At 37.1% G+C, this 24,050-nt stretch overlaps 1 protein-coding gene across 1 annotated transcript in view; it reads right to left on the bottom strand.

The window, feature by feature from the left end:
- Positions 1–24,050, bottom strand: part of PYGM (glycogen phosphorylase, muscle associated) — a 98,028-nt gene that overhangs the window by 62,175 nt on the left and 11,803 nt on the right. Inside the window, exons 3-9 of the mRNA XM_053719986.1 lie at positions 19,312–19,390; positions 16,652–16,755; positions 16,403–16,534; positions 11,561–11,672; positions 9,592–9,674; positions 8,161–8,304; positions 4,126–4,218 (exon numbers count right to left, since the gene is read on the bottom strand). Of these exons, the coding sequence (XP_053575961.1) occupies positions 4,126–4,218; positions 8,161–8,304; positions 9,592–9,674; positions 11,561–11,672; positions 16,403–16,534; positions 16,652–16,755; positions 19,312–19,390 (747 nt within the window). The remainder of the gene's footprint in view (positions 1–4,125; positions 4,219–8,160; positions 8,305–9,591; positions 9,675–11,560; positions 11,673–16,402; positions 16,535–16,651; positions 16,756–19,311; positions 19,391–24,050) is intronic.

Raw genomic sequence — 24,050 nt, 5'->3', positions numbered from 1 at the left:
GCCGCTCCTAGACCCTGCCGCAACTCTTATAAATGTATTAACCCCTAAACCGCCGCTCCCGGACACCGCTACCACCTACAGTATACCTAGTAACCCCTATCCTGCCCCCCCTATACCGTCGCCCTCTATAATAAAATTATTAACCCCTATCCTGCTGATCCCGCACCTCGCCGCAACTAAATAAATAGTTTAACCCCTAAACCGACGCTCCCTGAACCCGCCGCAACCTATATTAAACCTATTAACCCCTATCCTGCCCCCCTACACCGTCGCCACCTATAATAAATGTATTAACCCCTATCCTGCCCCCCCTACACCGTCGTCACCTATATTAAATTTATTAACCCCTATCCTGCCCCCCACTACACCTCCGCCACTGTAATAAAAATTTTAACCCCTAAACCTAAGTCTAACCCAACCCTAACGCCCCCCTAACTTAAATATTAATTAAATAAATCTAAATAATATTTCTATTATTAACTAAATTAATCCTATTTAAAACTAAATACTTACCTTTAAAATAAACCCTAATATAGCTACAATATAAATAATAATTATATTGTAGCTATCTTAGGATTTATTTTTATTTTATAGGTAAATTTCAATTTATTTTAACTAGGTACAATAGCTATTAAATAGTTATTAACTATTTAATAGCTTACCTAGCTAAAATAAACTGAAATTTACCTGTAAAATAAATCCTAACCTAAGTTACAATTACACCTAACACTGCACTATACTTTAATAAATTATTCCTATTTAAAACTAAATACTTACCTGTAAAATAAACCCTAATATAGATACAATATAAATAATAATTATATTGCAGCTATCTTAGGATTTATATTTATTTTACGGTAACTTTGTATTTATTTTAGATAGTTAGAATAGTTATTAACTAGTTATTAACTATTTAATAACTACCTAGCTAAAAGAAATGCAAAATTACCTGTAAAATAAATCCTAACCTAAGTTACAATTAAACCTAATACTACACTATCATTAAATTAATTAAATAAACTACCTGCAAATAACTACAATTAAATACAATTACATAAACTAACTAAAGTACAAAAAATAAAAAAAGCTAAGTTACAAAAAATAAAAAAATAAGTTACAAACATTTTACAAATATTACAACAATTTTAAGCTACTTACACCTAATCTAAGCCCCCTAATAAAATAACAACCCCCCCCCAAAATAAAAAAAATGCCCTACCCTATTCTAAATTAAATAAAGTTCAAAGCTCTTTTACCTTACCAGCCCTTAAAAGGGCCATTTGTGGGGGCATGCCCCAAAAAGTTCAGCTCTTTTGCCTGTAAAAGAAAAATACAACCCCCCCAACATTAAAACCCACCACCCACATACCCCTAATCTAACACAAACCCCCCTTACAAAAACCTAACACTAATCCCCTGAAGATCATCCTACCTTGAGTCGTCTTCACTCAGCCGAGCAGCGATGGAACCGAAGTGGACATCCGGAGCGGAAGAAGTTAATCCTCCAAGCGGCGCTGAAGAAATCTTCCATCCGATGAAGTCATCATCCAGGCGGCACTAAAGAAGTCTTCGATCCGGGCGATATCATCTTCCAAGAGGCGCTGAAGAGGTCTTCTATCCAGGCGATGTCATCTTCCAAGCCGGGTCTTGAATCTTCCTCCCGCCGACGCGGAACATCCTTCTTCACCGACGGACTACGATGAATGAAGGCTCCTTTAAGGGACGTCATCCAAGATGGCGTCCCTCAAATTCCGATTGGCTGATAGGATTCTATTAGCCAATCGGAATTAAGGTAGGAAAAATCTGATTGGCTGATGGAATCAGCCAATCAGATTCAAGTTCAATCCGATTGGCTGATCCAATCAGCCAATCAGATTGAGCTCGCATTCTATTGGCTGATCGGAACAGCCAATAGAATGCGAGCTCAATCTGATTGGCTGATTGGATCAGCCAATCGGATTGAACTTGAATCTGATTGGCTGATTCCATCAGCCAATCAGATTTTTCCTACCTTAATTCCGATTGGCTGATAGAATCCTATCAGCCAATCGGAATTAGGAGGGACGCCATCTTGGATGACGTCCCTTAAAGGAGCCTTCATTAGTCGTAGTCCGTCGGTGAAGAAGGATGTTCCGCGTCGGCGGGAGGAAGATTCAAGACCCGGCTTGGAAGATGACATCGCCCGGATAGAAGACCTCTTCAGCGCCTCTTGAAAGATGGCATCGCCCGGATCGAAGACTTCTTCAGCGCCGCCTGGATGATGACTTCATCGGATGGAAGATTTCTTCAGCGCCACTTGGAGGATTAACTTCTTCCGCTCCGGATGTCCACTTCGGTTCCATCGCTGCTCGGCTGAGTGAAGACGACTCAAGGTAGGATGATCTTCAGGGGATTAGTGTTAGGTTTTTGTAAGGGGGGTTTGGGTTAGATTAGGGGTATGTGGGTGGTGGGTTTTAATGTTGGGGGGGTTGTATTTTTCTTTTACAGGCAAAAGAGCTGAACTTTTTGGGGCATGCCCCCACAAATGGCCCTTTTAAGGGCTGGTAAGGTAAAAGAGCTTTGAACTTTATTTAATTTAGAATAGGGTAGGGCATTTTTTTATTTTGGGGGGTTTGTTATTTTATTAGGGGGCTTAGATTAGGTGTAAGTAGCTTAAAATTGTTGTAATATTTGTAAAATGTTTGTAACTTATTTTTTTATTTTTTGTAACTTAGCTTTTTTTATTTTTTGTACTTTAGTTAGTTTATGTAATTGTATTTAATTGTAGTTATTTGTAGGTAGTTTATTTAATTAATTTAATGATAGTGTAGTATTAGATTTAATTGTAACTTAGGTTAGGATTTATTTTACAGGTAATTTTGTATTTCTTTTAGCTAGGTAGTTATTAAATAGTTAATAACTAGTTAATAACTATTCTAACTAGCTAAAATAAATACAAAGTTGCCTGTAAAATAAATATAAATCCTAAGATAGCTACAATATAATTATTATTTATATTGTAGCTATATTAGGGTTTATTTTAAAGGTAAGTATTTAGTTTTAAATAGGATTAATTTAGTTAATAAGAGAAATATTATTTAGATTTATTTAATTAATATTTAAGTTAGGGGGGTGTTAGGGTTAGTGTTAGACTTAGGTTTAGGGGTTAATAATTTTATTACAGTGGCGGCAGTGTAGGGGGGGCAGGATAGGGGTTAATAAATTTATTATAGGTGGCGACGGTGTAGGGGGGGCAGATTAGAGGTTAATAAGTTTAATATAGGTTGCGGCGGGTTCAGGGAGCGGCGGTTTAGGGGTTAATACATTTATTATAGTTGCGGTGGGCTCCGGGAGCGGCGGTTTAGGGGGTAAACACTTTATTTAGTTGCGGCTGTGTAGGGGGGACAAATTTGTGGTGTTTAGACTCGGGGTACATGTTAGGGTATTAGTTGCAGACATCTCCCATAGGAATCAATGGGATATCTGTCAGCAGCGAACTTGTACTTTCACTATGGTCAGATTCCCATTGATTCCTATGGGAACCCGCCGCCTCCAGGGGTGGCGGTTTGAAAACCAGGTACGCTGGGCCGTAAAAGTGCCGAGCGTACCTGCTAGTCATTTGATAACTAGCAAAAGTAGTGAGATTGTGCCGCACTTGTGTGCGGAACATCTGGAGTGACGTAAGAATCGATCTTTGTCGGACTGAGTCCGGCGGATCGAAGTTTACTTCACAGAATTCTACTTTTGCCGGTCTCTAGCCTTTGATAACTAAGGCGAATCAGCCTCGCCACAAATACGCTGCGGAATTCCAGCGTATTTGAGGTTGACGGCTTGATAACTACCCCCCAAAATCTCTGCTTTTGAAATCATAAGAAAACCAAGTGCAATGTTTTCACTACAGATAAACTTGTATTAAGATAGCTTACAATCTGTTATTTTTTTACTAGTTTAGTAAGAGGATTTGTAGTCAAACATCTCCATGAAACGCCTCTCTCCCGCTCACTCGCCAACTGTATGATACCTGGGTTATATATTACACAATACAAACTATGGTCACAACAAAAATTCCTAAACTCCTTACAGATCTAGGGCTTGTAAAAGACATTCAGCAATAGACAAATACAACTCACCATTAATAAAACTTACCTTTTCCCACTCCAATTTCTCTAAATCAAGAAACACTCTCATTAGTTCAGGAATAGCGAGTGAAGGGTGCGTGTCGTTCAGCTGAATCGCAACCTGTAAGAGACGATGAATTGACAGTCACCAATAAATTCAAGAGATGGGTCAATACTACAACTTTTCATTCCTATTCTGAGATATTACTCTGGATACCTGATGCTCACAGCTTCGGATTGTGCGTATTTGCTAAATATTGAGATTACAAGTGGAGTGCAGCTTTTAATTCATGGCGCCTGATGTTGCGCTCTGCCTTGCATGATCAATAACTGCCCAGCGATCATTATAAGTTGTTGGTTATAAAGTTTACCAGAAGCATTTTAATGAACTTTATACATATATTGTGTGTCCTATACTTTCAATGGATCGCACAAAATGGTGGCAGTGCACTCACTGCACTTGTATTACAAGTTAGTTTTGCGCTAGAGCGCAATATGTTATTTTTAAGGTCTTAGAGGCTCCATTTACCTTCCATATACCTTTACATAATGACACACCCTTTGAACACCACCATTTACCACCTTTGCCATTCTGGCAACCTGAAATAATGACGCAAAACACAGGCGTTTGGCTAAATATGTAAAAGGTCACATTTAATAATTTAATTAAATTTCTCATTGGGTAATAACATACCCCAAATTCAACATAACAACTCAAAATGCCTGTACTAATGCCACTTCCTGTTGTCCCATCTATGTATACCCTTTCAACCCCCCTTTCCTATCTCCTATCCCTTCAGTCCCTCCTCTCCTTCTTATCTTCTACTTCCCTATTTTCCTCTAAATCCTAACCCCTTCCCCCCTTCTCTTTTCCCCCTCACCCTTCCAGCCAGGAGCCCAGCTCTTAGGCCGCTCCGGTTTTATACAATCCCTCTGCTATTTTTTACCACTTTTGAACACCTGATATTAACTTTTTACACTTGCTTTTTGTGCAACTCTACTACCTGAACGGAATTTTTGCTATCAATAAAAAAATATTCTTTGTGCGTTTGCATTATCCAAAATTAATTATTTTCACGTCATCCTTTCTAAAATTCTATTATCTGAGAGGAATTACGCATTTGTGCTTTTTGACATGAATATTGTAGGACGCACCTTACTACTGCTCATGCAATAAATATTAACCGCCCACTTGTTATAGCAGTGCAATAAATGCAGTATTAAAATGCAATATATTGAGCTCCAGCCATGTTAACGTTCCATAATGCTTGCATTTTTTGTGTAGCGCTAGATACTGCTTTAGCTTTATTTAGTCCAATGGTTCCTTTGCTGCCTGAATATGTTCCTCATAGGAAATAGCCAATTTATGGATTTTCGTTCACAAACTAAATCTAACGACCCCGTATGCTCACAATGGATTCAATTTCTCATGTATTTCCTAAGGGGCAAATAACTGCACTATAATGTCCTTTTAAACTTCTATGGAAGACAAAAATGCAGACACATTTTGTCTACATATAGATTTTTCACAGCTGGAATTTATTTTTAAAATAACATCTGTCTAAATTAAAGTCTAGTAAAAAACAACAACATTGTTTTATGCATTTAAGGAGAAAAACAAATTTTAGCTAAAGTTTTGAAAGAAAGATTTCTTTTGTTTAGAGAAAAGTTAGTTTAAAAAAAAAAAAAAGAGGCGTGAGTAAACCGTTGTATACATAATAATTGACAAAGAAATATAGAAGCAGGATTTTTATTGCAAATACGACTCAGCATTTCTTAGGGTCAGACGTGGTAATTTTCATCTGATCAGACGTGATTCAATAATCTATTTTTTTTACTGCATATTTTTATTTCAATATTTAATTTATTCATTCTATATGATTTTTAAATTGAGTTTTTTTGTGAGCCCTATAGTAATGTACGCATCACATTCACATACATAAATGCAGGGAATGCCCCTTCGCTCTCAAAATAAAAACTGTCTTTAGAAAATTCCACCAGGGGCTTTGTTGTACTGGAAAATTTTGTTACAGAATCTCACAAGCCCAGAGAGTTTTAGCTAATCTCACCCATGGCTCCTGCTACAGCTCATGTGTAACTAGAAGGTAAATGAAAGTCTAAATGAAACTTTCATGCATACAATAAAAAAAAACTTTCCAATTTATGTCTGATAACAAATTGACTTCCTCCTTTTTTATCCTTTGTTGAAAGCTCCTTTCTAGGACAGCATATTAAGGTATACTACAGATCTTGTATACTTTATGACATCTGTGTTTGTCTTAATCACAATCTTGCACTTTGTCCCAGCAGATGATAATTTCTGAACTCTGGACAGTATTGTCAGTATACTTCTCCAGTGATCATAATCGCAAAAAGCTTCTGCTGTTAATACCCTTGAAACTAAATGATTACCCCTGAATACAACACAAAATTGTTATCTTTGTCATTACTCTCCCAATATTATAATCCAGAAACCAAATGTGCACCATTAAGGACAAACAAAATGGTGATGTGATGGGTTTATCGATGACATTACAGGTTGAAGGGTCAGTATTTTGATTGATCTCTTTTAATAACATTTAGTGACACTAATAGGTGATGTGAGTAATTAACCTGTGGTGCTCCAAACCCATAGAAATATGCGTGTATCTCTCTAAGGAATTTGAACAGGGGCATTATTGGTAAAGTGGGCATGTCTGATTGTTGGCTTATGGATTGGGCTAATGTTTATTAGTGTAAAACTGCTTATCATTAATTATTATAATTGATTAAGCAGGTAGTGTATATATCTATTTGGTCACACAATACGGCATTGGGTAATGTCAGTGTGTTTAGCGCATACACAAAACATTAAAAAAATGTTTCCATTATTTGATAATAAGTGAATATTGATGTCTGGGGGTTTATCAAGTCATTTTTGTTATGGAATTTGATAAAAGAAAAATAACCCCGTAAATGTGTCACTAAGTACGGAGAATTTGGACTGTGACCAGTAAAACAAGACAGGCACATGATACGTACAAGGACATTTTTTGCTGAACCGGTCATGAAAATAGTGCTGACGATAATGAAAAATTGCGTCAACATTGAAAACAGCTCATCTGTAGCTGATAATTATAAAACCGTAGACCCCAATGTTTATTATACATATAGTGCACAAAACACGTGCATGCTGCAGAGCTTACCTCAGTATGGTCATGAAAAGGAGCTGATTTTCAAAAATACAGACGAAGAAGAAGAGGGAAATTTGATCCTCAAAGACACTTATAAAGGTTTTGTAAACTTGTACAGTCCATACAGTCCAATCATAAAAGTTTCCTTTTGATTTTTATGTCCCTTTAAAGGGATAATCTAGTCAAAACTAAACCTTCATGATTCAGATAGAGCATGCCATTTTAAGTAACTTTCTAATTTACGTCTATTATCCATTGTTCTTCGTTCTCTTGGTATCTTTATTTGAAAAAGCAAGAATGTAAACTTAGGAGCCCGCCCATTTTTGGTTCAGCACCTGAGTAGTACTTGCTGATTGGTGTCTAAATGTAGCCACCAAATCAGCAAGCATTACCAGGTGCTGAACCAAAATTGGGCCTATCTGAATCATGAAAGTTTAATTTTGACTAGACTATCCCTTTAAGCAATGGTTAGGCTAACGGTCTGCATATCTCAGGCATTTCTGTATTCTGTCACATTACTCGCCCTTACCACCTAAACCTTCATGATTCAGATAGAGCATGCAATTTTAAGTAACTTTCTCATTTACATCTATTATCAATTGCTCTTCATTCTCTTGGTATCTTTATTTGAAAAAGCAAGAATGTAAGCTTAGGAGCCGGACCATTTGTGGTTCAGCACCTGGGTAGTACTTGCTGATTGGTGTCTAATGTAGCCACCAAATCAGCAAGCATTACCCAGGTGCTGAACCAAAAATGGGCCTATATGAATCATGAAAGTTTAATTTTGACTAGACTATCCCTTTAAGCAATGGTTAGGCTAAACGTATGCATATCTCAGGCATTTCTGTATTCTGTCACATTACTCGTCCTTATGGCATAACGATAATCACCTTCTCTGGGAAAGCATCAAATGATGTGCGGACTGCGTCCCGACTCCCAAACTTAGAGGACTTGTAGCGTCTGACAATGTCCTGAAGAGTGGCTGCAACAACAAAGTACTCCTGCTTCAGACGGAGCTCTTTACCTTCAAAGAACTGACAGAGAAAGCGGATATTACTGCGGGAACGAAAACAACATAACGAAGAAGAGCATAACGACTGTGTAAGTAAAAATACAGAGGAAACGTTATCTTATGGTTTGTGGTTCTAGACAACAATATTGCTGCTGACATAATGTCACAATTGTGATGTCAACTTGGACCCAGTGTGGCAGCTGACAATTTTACAGGGGATATTGATGCTGGTCTGCAAATTCTTCACAAAGCTTATCCACCATCTTTAGTTTAGAAGGGGTTAACCCTTGCGCTACTGCTACCCTAAATCCTAGCAAAAATGTTGCAGCATCTCTCTGGTATCCAGACTGTCGAACGTGACATTTTCATGCTTGGATGTCACAGGCACCGAAAGATTGTCACCCAGCCAGGAGATTGTAGCAGTGAATTGATGGATCCTAAAATGATCACTCCTTTAGAGCGTTTATAACATTTTTATGTCCAACTAGACTTGATATAATAAACCCAAATTCTTCCTTTTATGATTCATACAGAAAATACAATTTTAAACTTTCCAATTTACTTCTATTATCAATTTTGCTTCATTCTATTATTATCCTTTATTGAAGAAGCAGCAATGCACTACTGTGAACTAGGTATATATGTGCAGCCACCAATAAGAAGCTAGCGCTTAGCTCCTCAGCCTACCCAGGTATTCCTTTCAACAAAGGATAATTAGAGAACAAAGCAAATTACATAATAGAAGTACATTGGAAAGTTGATTAAAATTGTATGCTGTATCTGAATCATGGAAGAGAATTTTCGGCTTTCATATCCCTTTAGCTAATAGAGGTTATTAATTACAACCTCAGAAATACTTAGCAGATTGAGTTGAATTTATTGGACAATGTTCAGTATACTGAGAGACAGGAGAATATATATATATATATATCAAGATTATATTATTTTGTAACAAATACTGCATTTTAAAAAATAAAATGTTTTGCTATAGACAATACATTTGAAAATGCACTTGTTTTTCATAGAACAAATAAATGTCAAATTATATTTGGGAGAAATCATATTTTAATCATGTCCTCACAATGAAATATTATTATATATTTAAGTGGTATAATAGTGACATTTCATGTATGATGCAAACAACACATAAAGGTTTTTGTGATACGTTGATGACATTTCTGTTACTTTAGAAACCAGGTCTCATAATCTAGTACATTGGTTATTAATCAATGTGTACATATTATTTGTCAAGTAATCAGGACAAAGACGGAAAGATACCAAGTTCCCGAACATGTAGATGGATACTCACATTGTCATTGGGATACAGCACACGGGAAATGTTCTCAGCAAGGTTTCTGTCCAACACAGCCTGGATGTAACCACCAACATTAACTGTGGAGAGGTTAAGAAAGGGTTAACTCAGAAGCAATTATAAATAAACCTTAAGAATTGTAGATTTAACCGGAGGTTAACTTAGCATATTCTATTTTATTTGACATTAAATTACATGTGTCTACGTAATTTTATCACTAATGTATCTCTCTTTTTTGGAGTTTGGAGATGATAGTTTGAGTTAAAACAATACAAATATTTATGAGTCCCTATATAAAGGGTCATCAAAGCTCTACACTTTGCTCATACATGACCATACATGCTCTAAGACTAAGGATTTAAGTGCCTTTGGGAAAAAAAATAAACAGTTTATGCACAAGACAGGTTCCTCAGAAGGAAGATGGATAGAGGAACCAGTCTTGTGTATCTCTTATGTCTCTATCCAATCAAACATAACATACAGACAATACATTATTGGAAGCCCATTGGTGTTTGAAGACACCTCTTTATTCTCAATGGAAATGAGGTCTAAGTATGAGGTTGTTCACAATCTAGCGTTTCATAATTATTAGCATGTTAATTGGACATTTTCATGTCAACATGATCACAATAAGCCATTTTCATTGCTTTTCTGCAGTAATTGTTTCATTGTTGGTTTGTTGAAAAATAAACCCATCAACATACAGGTCTTACAACCTGTGAGACCGGTTCATACAGGTCTTACAACCTGTATTTAACATACAGGTCCTACAACATGTGATGAAATCGATAAACCCATCAATATACATGTCCTACAACCTGTGATGTCATCAATAAATGCATCAGCATACAGGTCCTACAATCTGTGATGTAATTGACAAACCCATGAACATACAGGCCCTACAACCTGTGATGTAATTGATAAGTTCATCAACATACAGGTCCTACAATCTGTGATCGATAAACCCATCCCCATACAGGTCCTACAACCTGTGATTTCATCAATAAACCCATTAGCGTACATGCCCTACAATCTGCCATTGATAAACCCATCAGCATACAGGTCCTATAAACTGTGATGTCATCACTAAACCCTTTAACATACATGTCCTACAACATTTGATGTAATTGGTAAGTCCCTGAAATTGGCACTTTGTCATTAATCCTGGCGACTTGGTTTTTAGTTTACCAAATCAAAAATTCATAACACAGTAGCAATTTTTAACAATAAACACAGAAGCATTTTGGTATTGTGATTACAAAAGAAATACACAGACAATACCATCAAAATACAGATCCTAAAACCTGTGATGTCATCAATCAACCCATCAGCATACATGTCCTACAATCTGTGATGTCATCAATAAACTCATCAACATACAGGTCCTACAACCTGTGATGTCATCAATGAACCCTTTAACATACATGTCCTACAACCCTTGATGTAATTGGTAAGCCCCTGAAATTGCCACTTTGTCTTTAATCCTGGCGACTTTCTTAGTTTACCAAATCAAAAATTCACAACACAGTAACAATTTTGAACAATAACCACAAAAGTATTTTGGGATTGTGATTAGAGAAAGAAATACACAGACAATACCAGACAATGTTCATAAATCATTATCTACTGAAAACAAAGCAGTTTTTTAAGGTTTTGGAATTCATAATTTATTGGCACCCTTGATAAATAAAACTAATCAAATCTAATTCTCTCAAATCTAAAAAAAATTGTTTGACTTATTTGTTTATAATATGTTGGTCTCCAAAGAGCATCCAATGTCAGCTAAGCCAGATGAGGAGAGTGTAAGGACTGATCATGAAATGTATATGCGCAAATATGCAATGAAACTATAAAATAAACTTATAAATGTACTTTATATATAAAAAGGGATACAGACTGAGGGGAGGCTGTTGAATGGGAAAAGGGACAATAAAATAAGGTTTAGCGGGTTTTAGTAAACACTTACAGTCTTTCAAATTGAAGTCGTTGGGGGCCTTTGCAGACCAGAGACGCATGGTGTTAACTGTGTTATTTCTATATCCTGGTACAGGCGTGTCGTAAGGGAGGGCAAGGACGGTCTATGAAGAAAGAAATCAGAGAAATAGAAATAGCACAAAAATAAAAACAGAAATAAAAGGAATAAAAACACAGTCAAGATGAGACAGCCAACAAGGTGTGAAGTCAAGAACAGTAATCTATAATATGATGTTTAACATAGTAACGTAGATGAGGTTTAAAAAAGACAGAAGTCCATCAAGTTCAACCTATACAAATTTTAATATACTTAAAAAAAGTTCCAGTTGATCTTGAATTAATCCCATTAAAAAAGGTGAACCATTTAACTCAAGCAATCATATCCCTGAATTCTGTTTCTAGCCAAAAATGTATCTAAAACATTTTTAAAGGTATCTAAGATATTGGCATTTACTACCTCCTTAGGTAATAAGTTCCACAATTTGATTGCTCTTATAGTGAGAAAAAAAATCATTTCCTCCAGTCTTAAATTATGACCTCTTCACAAACAATTTTCTTGGAATAAACAGAGCTTCTGCCATCTCTGTATATGGGCCTTAAATATATTTATATAAAGTAATCATGTCACCTCTCAAGTGCAATTTTCTAGAGAAAACAGACCCAGTTTGGCTAACCTCTTCTCATAGCTTAAATTATGCATTCCCCTTATTAGATTTGTAGCCCTTCTTTGAACTTTTTCTAAGTTCAGAAAAAAGTGGCGCTAGAAATAATGTTACAAATTTATTATACAGTTCATGTACATAAAAACTTGGATACCGGTGTCTAAAAATATATAAAATTCTAAAATCATAAAATCACATATGTCATAAAATAACATAATTTATGTAAGAACTTACCTGATAAATTCATTTCTTTCATATTGGCAAGAGTCCATGAGCTAGTGACGTATGGGATATACAATCCTACCAGGAGGGGCAAAGTTTCCCAAACCTCAAAATGCCTATAAATACACCCCTCACCACACCCACAATTCAGTTTAATGAATAGCCAAGAAGTGGGGTGATAAAGAAAGGAGTAGAAAGTATCAACAAAGGAATTTGGAAATAATTGTGCTTTATACAAAAAATCATAACCACCACATTTATTAGAAGGCGGAATGGCAGACAAAGCCTTCTGAATAGAATCAGAAATAAATTCTTTTAAATTTACAGGTATATCTTGTGTATTAGATGTTGAGGGAACAGCAACAGGTAATGAACTACTACTGATAGAAACATTTTCTGCATGTAAAAGTTTATCATGACAACTATTACAAACCACAGCTGGAGATATAATCTCCACAAGTTTACAACAAATGCACTTAGCTTTGGTAGAACTGTTATCAGGCAGCAGGGTTCCAACAGTGATTTCTGAGACAGGATCAGATTGAGACATCTTGCAAATGTAAGAGAAAAAACAACATATAAAGCAAAATTATCAATTTCCTTATATGGCAGTTTCAGGGATGGGAAAAAATGCAAACAGCATAGCCCTCTGACAGAAAAAAGGCAAGAGGCAAATAAGAATGGGGTCTTAAATAATGAAAATATTTTGCGCCAAGTATGACGCACAACAAACAGAAAAATATTTTTTGGCGCCAAAAACGACACACTTGCGTCATAGATGACGCAACCTTGTGAAGGACTCAGCATCAACGAAGACGCTGGAAACATCAACAAACATAACTTCGCGCCAAAAAAATCTTGCGCCAGAAATGGCGCAATAAACTTTGGCATTTCTCGCCCTTGTGAGCCTAATTCTGCCCGCGAATTTAAAAGACAGTCAATTTGAAAAAGAGACTATACCCCGGGTAAGAAATACATTTTCATAAAAAAGCACTTCCCAGATATGAAACTGACAGTCTGCAAAAGGAAATATACTGAAAACCTGAATCATGGCAAATATAAGTACAATACATATATTTAGAACTTTATATAAATACATAAAGTGCCAAACCATAGCTGAGAGTGCCTTAAGTAATGAAAACATACTTATCAAAAGACACTCATCCACATATAGCAGATAGCCAAACCAGTACTGAAACGGTTATCAGTAGAGGTAATGATATATAAGAGTATATCGTCGATCTGAAAAGGGAGGTAGGAGATGAATCTCTATGATCGATAACAGAGAACCTATGAAATAGATCCCCGTGAGGAAAACCATTGCATTCAATAGGTGATACTCCCCTCACATCCCTCTGACATTCACTGTACTCTGAGAGGAATCAGGCTTCAAAAATGCTGAGAAGCGCATATCAATGAAGAAGCACAAACTTACTTCACCACCTCCATAGGAGGCAAAGTTTGTAAAAACTGAATTATAGGCATTTTGAGGTTTGGGAAACTTTGCCCCTCCTGGTAGGATTGTATATCCCATACGTCACTAGCTCATGGACTCTTGCCAATTACATGAAATAAATATGTGTATGCTTATATTAATGCTTTAAAGATAAGAAAAAGTATCTTTCTATATACTGTTGCAATAGATGGTATATGAAAACCTTACTAATTAGTATCGGTTAATAAGTATTTATCAAACCGGCTGTTTGTAACTCTTGTATCAAAAGTTATCTTATCTGATTTTTGTTATGTAATACTTGTGTTTCAAAGTGTGTATCACTTAGTATTTGTATTCCACAGTAGTCTTACCGGTTGGTCGTTAGTTTGTTCCGTTAGCTACTGCTTACCGGTTGGTAGTTAGTTTGTTCCATTAGCTACTGCTTACCGGTTGGTAGTTAGTTTGTTCTGTTAGCTACTGCTTACTGGTTGGTAGTTAGTTTGTTTCATTAGCTACTGCTTACCGTTTGGTAGTTAATTTGTTCTGTTAGCTACTGCTTACCAGTTGGTAGTTAGTTTGTTCCCTTAGCTACTGCTTACCGGTTAGTAGTTAGTTTTTTCATTAGCTACTGCTTACCGGTTGGTAGTTAGTTTTTTTCATTAGCTACTGCTTACTGGTTGGTAGTTAGTTTGTTCAGCTAGCTACTGCTTACCGGTTGGTAGTTAGTTTGTTCTGTTAGCTACTGCTTACCGGTTAGTAGTTAGTTTGTTCCATTATCTACTGCTTACCGTTTGGTAGTTAGTTTGTTCCGTTAGCTACTGCTTACCAGTTGGTAGTTAGTTTGTTTTGTTAGCTACTGCTTATCGGTTAGTAGTTAGTTTGTTTCGTTAGCTACTGCTTACCGGTTAGTAGTTAGTTTGTTTCGTTAGCTACTGCTTACTGGTTGGTAGTTAGTTTGTTTCGTTAGCTACTGCTTACCGGTTAGTATATAGTTTGTTTCGTTAGCTACTGCTTACTGGTTAGTAGTTAGTTTGTTCCGTTAGCTACTGCTTACCAGTTGGTAGTTAGTTTGTTTCGTTAGCTACTGCTTACCGGTTAGTAGTTAGTTTGTTTCGCTAGATACTGCTTACTGGTTGGTAGTTAGTTTGTTTCGTTAGCTACTGCTTACAGGTTAGTATATAGTTTGTTTCGTTAGCTACTGCTTACTGGTTAGCAGTTAGTTTGTTTCGTTAGCTACTGCTTACCAGTTGGTAGTTAGTTTGTTCCGTTAGCTACTGTTTACTGGTTGGTAGTTAGTTTGTTCCGTTAGCTACTGCTTACCAGTTGGTAGTTAGTTTGTTTCGTTAGCTACTGCTTACCAGTTGGTAGTTAGTTTGCTCCGTTAGTTACTGCTTACCAGTTTCCAGCAAGAAGTTTCTTAGTATTATGAGGATGTGATCCGAACTCGGAATAAACACTGGCCTTTGATCCGGCACACCACCGGCTTACTGTCCTGGCGTGTCCACTACGAATCTGTTTCTTGAGTTGAACATCGCTCGGATTACCACAAGTACTGTTACTTTTTCTATTGAGCCTACTGGTAACATTTTTAAGGTTCACTTCATCTCCCTTTGAAGTATTTAATCGCTCTGCAATTTCTGATTGTACAGGGGCTCTAAAGTGACCCATATCTGCAATTCATATTAATTTATCATTTTTGTTTGTTCCATGTACATTTGTGATTAGTCCTTGTAAAGTATAATGATCCATTTACTACTAATCGTTGCTCCCTGTCTTTTATCCAGTTATTTATCCATGAGCTAAAATGTTCAGCTATTCCCAGTCCCTTCATTTTGTACAATAATCTCTCATGTGGCACTGTATCGAGCACCTTTGCAAAATCCAAGTATATCACATCAGCTGATTCCCCTTTATCTAAATTTTTACTTACTTCCTCGTAGAATTAAATTAGATTAGTTATTTCTAATAAAACCATGCTGATTTGAACTCATAATCTTGTTTACACAAATATACTTATTAATATAATCCCTTATAATCCCTTCAAATATCTTCCCCACTATTGATGTCAGACTAACTGGTCTATAGCTTCCTGGATCAGCCTTGCTTCCCTTTTTGAAGAGTGGCACCACATCAGCTTTACACCAGTCATGGGGTACCATGCCTGAGGATAATGAGTCTTGAACATTTCAATTACAGGAGTCAAGAATCCCTGACTGTGCATTTTTTGTGTGCATGTTTTCTTGTTACTCATTGGTTATAGCTGTTTATAGTTATGACTGTTGGACATAGGATTATCTTGTATATAACTGTCATCTGTATGTGGAATTTTAACTGACACCTATTTTAAGGAATATATGTTCTATAATAAAGCTCAGTGTATAGGATTTTAGAAAATGAATAAAAGGTTCTTTATGTCGGCAATAACCAAAGCAGGAACCAGTGATTTTTTTTTTGTAAGCTAGCAACATTTCTGCAGATTAAAAAAAATTAAAGAAACCAATTATATACCACTCACCTGAGTATCCACCCACTCTGCTCCATGTGGGGTGTGTTGAACCCGCCCATAAAACTGAACAGGTAACGTGTATTCAGGTCGCGCCTTTTCCCAGGGATTGCCGTACCTCAGCCAATCATCAGCCTCCTCTACCTTATGGGGCAATGGACAGGAACAATTGAATATATAAAGTTGTTAAATAGTATTATTGGAGACAAATAAGATCTCCCTGTGACTGTGTGTGTATATAGATCTACATATATAACACACCTGCCAACCATTGGATATCTTTTGGTTGAAAATTCCAAACTCATATCGAATTCCATAACCGTAAGCTGCCAGCCCAAGTGTCGCCATAGAATCCAGGAAACAAGCTGACAGGAAAGAACAGAGACAGAGTATGAGAATAAAATGAAAGAATGACAGAGAAAGGGCGAGAGACAAGAGCTTACAGAGAAAGGAAAGGGGGAGAAAATGGTACAAAAAATAGAGAGAAAGAGAGAGAGAGAGAGAGAGAGAGAGAGAGAGAGAGAAAGAGAGAGAGTGTGTGTGTGTGAGAGAGAGAGAGAGAAAGAGGGAGAGAGATAGAGAGAGAAAGAGAGAGTAATAGAAAGAGGGAGAGAGAAAGAGAGAAAGATAAAGAGAGAGTGAAAGAAAGAAAGAAAGATGAATGAGAGAGAGAAAGAGAAAGAAAGAATGGAGGGAGAGACAGAGAAAAGAAAGTGAGAAAAAGAGAAAGAAAACAAGGAAAAGAAGATGGAGAAAAAGCAAAAGACAAAGAGAGAGAGAAATAAAAGAAAAAACGAGAGAGAAAGAGGAAAAAAGAGAAAGAAAAGAATGAGGGGTCAATTTATTATAGTGCGAGCGGACATGACGCTGTCTGCATTTATCATTGCACCTGCAGTTCTTGTGAACTGCTGGTGCAATACCGCCCCTTGCCGATTCGCGGCCGCTAGCAGGGGTGTCAATCAACTCGACCGTATTAGAGCAGGCGGACAGGTTATGGAGCAGCGGTCTTTAGACCGCTGCTTCATAACTTCTTTTTCCGGCGAGACTGAAGCATGGGGCATCAAGCTCCGTACAGAGCTTGATAAATTGTACCCAGAGAATGGATGAATAAATAAGAGAGAGAAATAGAGACACAAAGAAAAAGAGAAAGTGAATGAGAGAAAGATAAAAATAAGGAGGGATACAGTTAAAAAAGAGAAAATAGACGTAATGAGAAATGGTTGGGAAAAGAATGAGTGAGAGATAAACAGATAATAGAAGACAGTGAATGAGAGAGAGAACGTGAAATGGTAAGCAAGATAGAGTGGGGAGAAAAGATGGATTAAGAAAGAGAAATGAGTACAAAGGGGTCTTTTCCAGCCAGTTACAAGACCTGTGTATAGCGTCTCCTATAGGTGTTTGTGGGGGGTTTAAGTTTGAAACCACTGTAATCTTTTTTTTTTTTTTGCACATCCAGTGTACTTAAATTAAGCTTTACACTGTGGATATTTAAAACAATGTATTCTTGTGTTATTTGTGTCACATACAGTACAAATTTTACATTTTTGCTAAAATACAATTTTTGATGCACCTTAACAATACAATTTTTTCCTGCATATTTTTGTCTGAATAGTTTAATTATTAATTTTGTATGATTTTTAAATTACAATTTTCATGGTGCACTTTTGTAATGTATATAACTCCTCCCCATACGAAAATGCAGTATACGCCCCTTAGCGAGACACTCTGATTTCTGGGTAAAAAGTGGCTTTAGATCATTCCACCAGGGAAATAGAAGGACTGGTGATGATTCTTTAATATTCTCCCTTTAGATCATCAGTCCCTAAGTCTGGTTTCCTGCTGTTTCCTGTCGTGACTTTGGGTGCTGGATATAAAAAATTAAAAAAACTATTTTGGACGCTGTTCAGAAGGCTGAAAATAGTCATGTAGGTTGGTGGACAAGGGTAAATCCACAGGAATATTAATGAGCCATCGATCTACTGCAAATCAGATTCTTGTTAATATAGGAACCCAAAAGTAAGTTATATAGTGATGACAGCTTTATCATTTATGGCTATCGTTCATGCATGAACATTGTCATCAGAATAAAGCTGCAATATTTGATGATTACTTCAGACATAGGAATCTGAGTTTCAAAGTAATGGACTTGCCTGAATCTCACATATCGGCATCCAACCGCAATGTAAAATGCCGCAATCCAAGAAGTGTTACATTCTTTAAATGGGAAGACAACTTTTCTTCTATTTTCATAAATGGATGACCCTATGGTTTTTTTGTGTGGTGGTGGTGGTGGGGGGGGGGTTGCCAGATAATCATTATCGATTACTGGGAGAATTAAAAAGATAAACAATCTCTTTAACCACCATGGACTTATTAAATAGAAACCTTGTCTCTTGTGAATTCAAACACAAGTATTGAAAGTTTATTTTATTTTGAACTTAACTGAACAGAATCCAAGCCATTGGGCCTATCTATTAAGCTCTGAATGGAGCTTGAGGGCCCATGTTTCTGGCGAGCCTGCAGGCTCGCTAGAAACGGCAGTTATGAAGCAGCGGTCTAAAGACCGCTGCTCCATAACCCTGTCCGTCTGCTCTGAGCAGGCGGACAGACATCACCGGAATTCAACCCGATTGAGTACGATCGGGTTGATTGACACCCTCCTGCTTGCAGCCGATTGCCCGCGAGTCTGCAGGGGGCAGCGTTGCACCAGCAACTCACAAGAGCTGTTGGTGCATTGCTGAATACAGAGAGCGTATTGCTCTCCGCATTCAGTGAGGTCTGTCGGACCTGATCCGCACTGTCAGGTCAGGTCCGACAGACCTTTAATAAATATCCCCCATTGTCTTATTTATTCAACATATTTCACAAGTATATATAAGGCACACAAACATATGACCCATGGGTTATATTCTTAGCCGTACCTGCCAGTCTCCCCAGTCCACCGTTTCCCAGTCCAGCATCTTCTTCAATCTCTTCCAGATCTTCCATATCCAACCCAAGCTGCAAAGGGAAAAAGTCAACATGGTCAGGTCATCCTATCTCCTACAACATCTGAGGGCATCTACTATAACTTGTTCTTGGTTGCTATTATCTCTCTCACAGTATATAATCAAACAACCGACTTACCTTGCAGTGAGTATATCCTCATGCGCCAAAGAATTTACCTTGCTAGTCATTTTATTATTATTTCATATTAGAGGGATACACAAAGATCTGGGGTATAGTTAAAGGGACAGTCTACACCAGAATTTTTATTGTTTAAAAAGATAGATAATCCCTTTATAACCCATTCCCAAGTTTTGCATAACAAACACAGTTATAATAATACACGTTTTACCTATGTGATTACCTTGTTTCTGAGCCTCTGCAGACAGCCCCCTTATCTCAGTGCTTTTGACAGACATGCAGTTTCTCCAATCAGTGCAGACTCCTAAATAACTCCACGGAGTGAGCACAATGGTATCTATATGACACACATGAACTAACTGTCTAACTGTGAAAAACTTTCAAAATGCTCTGAGCTAAGAGGCGGTTTTCAATGGTTTAGAAATCATTTTGAGCCTAGCTAGGTTTAGTTTTTCAAAAATACCACCAAGGGAACAAAGCACATTTAAAGGGACAGTAAAGTCAAAACTAAACTTTCATGATTCGGATAGGGCAGCAATTTTAAAAAACTTTCCTATTTACTTTTATCATCAAATTTGCTTTGTTCTCTAGGTGGTATTTTTGAAAAGCTAAACCCAGCTAGGCTTAAACCGATTTCTAAACAGTTGAAAACCTCCTCTTAGCTCAGTGCATTTTAAAAGTTTTTCAAAGTTAGACTGTGCTAGTTCATGTGTGTCATATATATATATATATATATATATATAATATTGTGCTCACTCCCGTGAAGTTATTTAGGATTCTTCACTGATTGACTACACTGCATGTCTGTCAAAAGCACTTAGATACAGGAGCAGTCTGCAGAGGCTTAGAAACAAGGTAATCACAGAGGTAAAAAGTATATTAATTTAACTGTGTTGGTTATGCAAAAACGGGGAATGGGTAATAAAGGGATTATCTATCTTTTTAAATAAGAAAAAGTTTGGTGTAGACTGTCCCTTTAATGATAAAAGTCAATTGGAAAGTTGTTTAAAATTGCATGCCCTATCTGAATCATGAAATTTTGACTAGACTGTCCCTTTAATTAACAGATAAGAACTGACCAGCACTACAATCTAAAAGAGTGGGAAAAACTTATCAAATAAAAATATTTCTATGAGATAAGGTGCTTATCCTCTAAAATAACAATTATATTACACAAAAGAGAGAAGTATAGGGGCTTACTGCACTATTCCCTACTGATAAACCACAGCCTTTATTAATAAACGAAAATCATTGACAGAAGGTAATATCACATCTAATCACCCTGCTCACATACCCCCCTCCCACTGGGGAAGGTTATATAGTACTGAAAAAAGCAGAGGGAATAAGAAAATAAACAGAAAAAGTTAAAAAAGAAAGCATCACATCAATCTTAGAGAGTCCTGGCCGATATACTGGAACCTCGGCATCAGGTGGGATAGTGGAGAAGCAAGTTAGAAAAGATAGTGCAGCAAACAAGTTTTGTGCCAAACACGGCCTTTTTCAATGCTAAAATCAACCAGATTGCTCTCCTAATCTGCTTTAAATAGGCTATGATGACTACCAAAAAAACAATCCAATTTCGAGACACAAACACTATCTTAAGTGGCTACAGCTTGCTTGCCCCACAACCACCTGATACTGGTGTAAAGGGAACTCCACATCACAAGTTACCAACAAACATGGCTGTGTCAATTCGACATTGCAAATGTTATTAAGAATATGTGTGGTGTTCCGTGTATATGATGGCTATCCTTCTACAATATATCTCAATCTTGCATCAATATATTTGCTTGCATTCTCAGTTAGAGAACCCATGCCTGATACAATAGGCCTCCCAGGTGGACAGTGTATGTTTTTGTGAATCGTAGGCAATAAGTACAATGTTGCAGTTTTTGATGTTTGTGCTGTAAGAAATGTTTTTTCTTTAGTGTCAATTGCACCTTCATCAAAATAGGAAGTAATCAACTTGTTATATTGTTGAGAGAATACCTCACTAGGACCACTAAAAAGCCTCTTATAGTAAGTTTCACTACTCAATTGTCTATTGACTTCAGAGACATACATAGGCATGTTAAGTCTGTGGATGTCAGTATGACATGCTGATGGGGGTGTGTCATTGATGTGCTCCGTGATTGGAAGATATAGAGGTGTGTCAGGAAGGCATACACTTTTTATTGGATCATCACATAGCTAACACTCCTATTATTGGAAGGAGATCCGATTGGATACGGATTTAGATTGGCATACCCCGTTTTAGGGCTTAAACCAATAAATAGGCGTGTTGCATATAATACACATAGGACACTGTTTGTGTCTTGAAATTGGATTGGTGTTTTGTTAGGAGAGCAATCTGGTTGATTTTAGCATTGAAAAAGGCTGTGTAAGGCAGAACCTTGTTTGCTGCACTATCTTTTGTAACTTGCCTCTCCACTATCCCACCTGATGCCGAGGTTCCAGTATATTGGCCAGGACTCTTTGGGATTAGTGTGATGCTTTCTTTTTTAACTTCCAGATTACAAACTCATTGTCAAGATTTAATAAAACATGAAAATAGCAAAATACAAAAAGATTTGTATCCGTCGTTAATCAGTTAATATATATAACTAAATGGTCACCTCACTACACGTATAATAAGTTGCATTGTCAACGAAATTGCCATCACAAAAAATGGTCACTAAAACTTTACAAGCAAATTAAAACACAAAAAAACTCTACGCTAATATGCACACGAAAGGGAACTTGTAAACAGTTAAATAAAAATATAAGAAAGATAAAAACAAAACAATCTTGTCAGCGGTAAAACCGCAAGACACAACTGCTAGACGAGATATGTCACAGCCACATTAGAATCTTTATTAATTCCATATTCTGCATATAAGTTTAGGTGAAACATCCTGACCACACCTCTAGAATTCCCAAGACCAGCCCCTGAAGAACCTTTTAATATAACCAGCGAGACAACTGTACGTAACAAAACTGACATACAAATATTGTTACTACAAACAAAAAACTACAGATCAGCCAGTTGCATAGAGGAGTATAGCTGAAGCATGCATGGTAGATTGGAGGGGGGAGAGGCGGTGTTTGGGAAGGCTATATAGGATTTGATTGCAGTAGTCAATGTGGGACAAAATGAGAGAATTTATTAGTATTTTTTCAGCATCTTGAACAGACAAATGTTGAATTCTGTAAGTGTTGTGTAGGTGTGCAAGGCAGGATTTGGTAAGTGCTTGTATATGTGGAGTGAATGTAAGTTCAGAGTCAAGTGGGAAACCAAGACAGCGGACCTGGAGTGAGGTGTTGAGAACAGAGCCTCCAATGGTAAGCAGCATATAAATGGTACTGGAACCCAAAGGAGGATATAGCCTTGTGGTACCCCTACTGAGAGAGGCAAAGGATCAGAAGATATGCTGCTAAAGGAACTGAAAACAAGTGGTTTGAGGGATTTTAAGCAAATCAGGAGAGGACTGTGTCTTGGATGCTAAAAAAAATAGGATTTGTAAGAGGAGAAAATAGTCGTGTGACAAACACAGTAAATATATCCAGAAGAATTAGTCATGAGTAGTGTCCCTTTGCTTTAGCAGATAGCCGATCATTTGTGAGAGCAGTTTCTGTTGAGTATTTAGGGCAGAAACCAGATTGGAGGGGATCAAGTAAGAAGTTAGTTAAGAGAAATTGAGTTAGACGATTATAGACAAGTTGTTCCAATAATTTGGAGGCAAAAGGAAGTAGTCTGGACGATAGTTAGAAGGGGAGTTAGGGTCAAGCTCTGGCTTTTTTATGATTGGTGTGATTAACGCATGCTTGAATTTAGAAGTTAGGGCAGGGCTTAAAGAAGCTGAGAGAGAGAGAGAGAGAGAGAGAGAGAGAGGGAGATAGAGAGAGAGAGAGATAGAGAGATAGATAGATATATAGATGATAGATAGATAGATAGATAGATAGATAGATAGATAGATAGAGAGAGAGAGAGAGAGAGAGAGAGGGAGGAAGAAGTTGTGAATAAATTGGTATCACATACAAGAATATGTTCTATTTATGGACAGCTTGTGGGATGCGCAGAAGATAGGAGACAGGAAAGAAGTAACAGAGAGTATTGTTAATAGAAGGGGTAAGTAGAAGGGATGGGTTTGAGCAAGAGATATCTTTTCTAATTGTTCAATTGTATTTTTGAAGTGATCAGCAATAATCTGAGCAGTGAGTTTGGTAGTGAAAACAGCCTTCTAGGGTTGGATAAGTGAGTTAACACAAGGATCAACAAATAGAATTGTTTGACCAGGTTGGGGCACAGAGATTAGTGAGGAATCAGGCAGGTTCAGATTGTTAACGGGGATGTTGAAGTCTATGAATTTAGCCTATTAAATCATAATGAAAAGTAAAACAGAAATAAACATGTTCTCTTTGTGCTGTGATTCACTGTTAATTGCGAATATGCTGCTATGCGCCACACCGTTAAGTCTGTCGTACAGCAGCAATGTTCTGTTTATTTATATTTTTATTTCTAAAAAAAGAAGCGCACATACAGTCCCCCACTACC

This window comes from Bombina bombina, chromosome 7 (genome assembly GCF_027579735.1).
Source record: "Bombina bombina isolate aBomBom1 chromosome 7, aBomBom1.pri, whole genome shotgun sequence".
NCBI classification, from domain to species: domain Eukaryota; kingdom Metazoa; phylum Chordata; class Amphibia; order Anura; family Bombinatoridae; genus Bombina; species Bombina bombina.
This window is presented reverse-complemented; position numbering and strand designations above follow the sequence as displayed.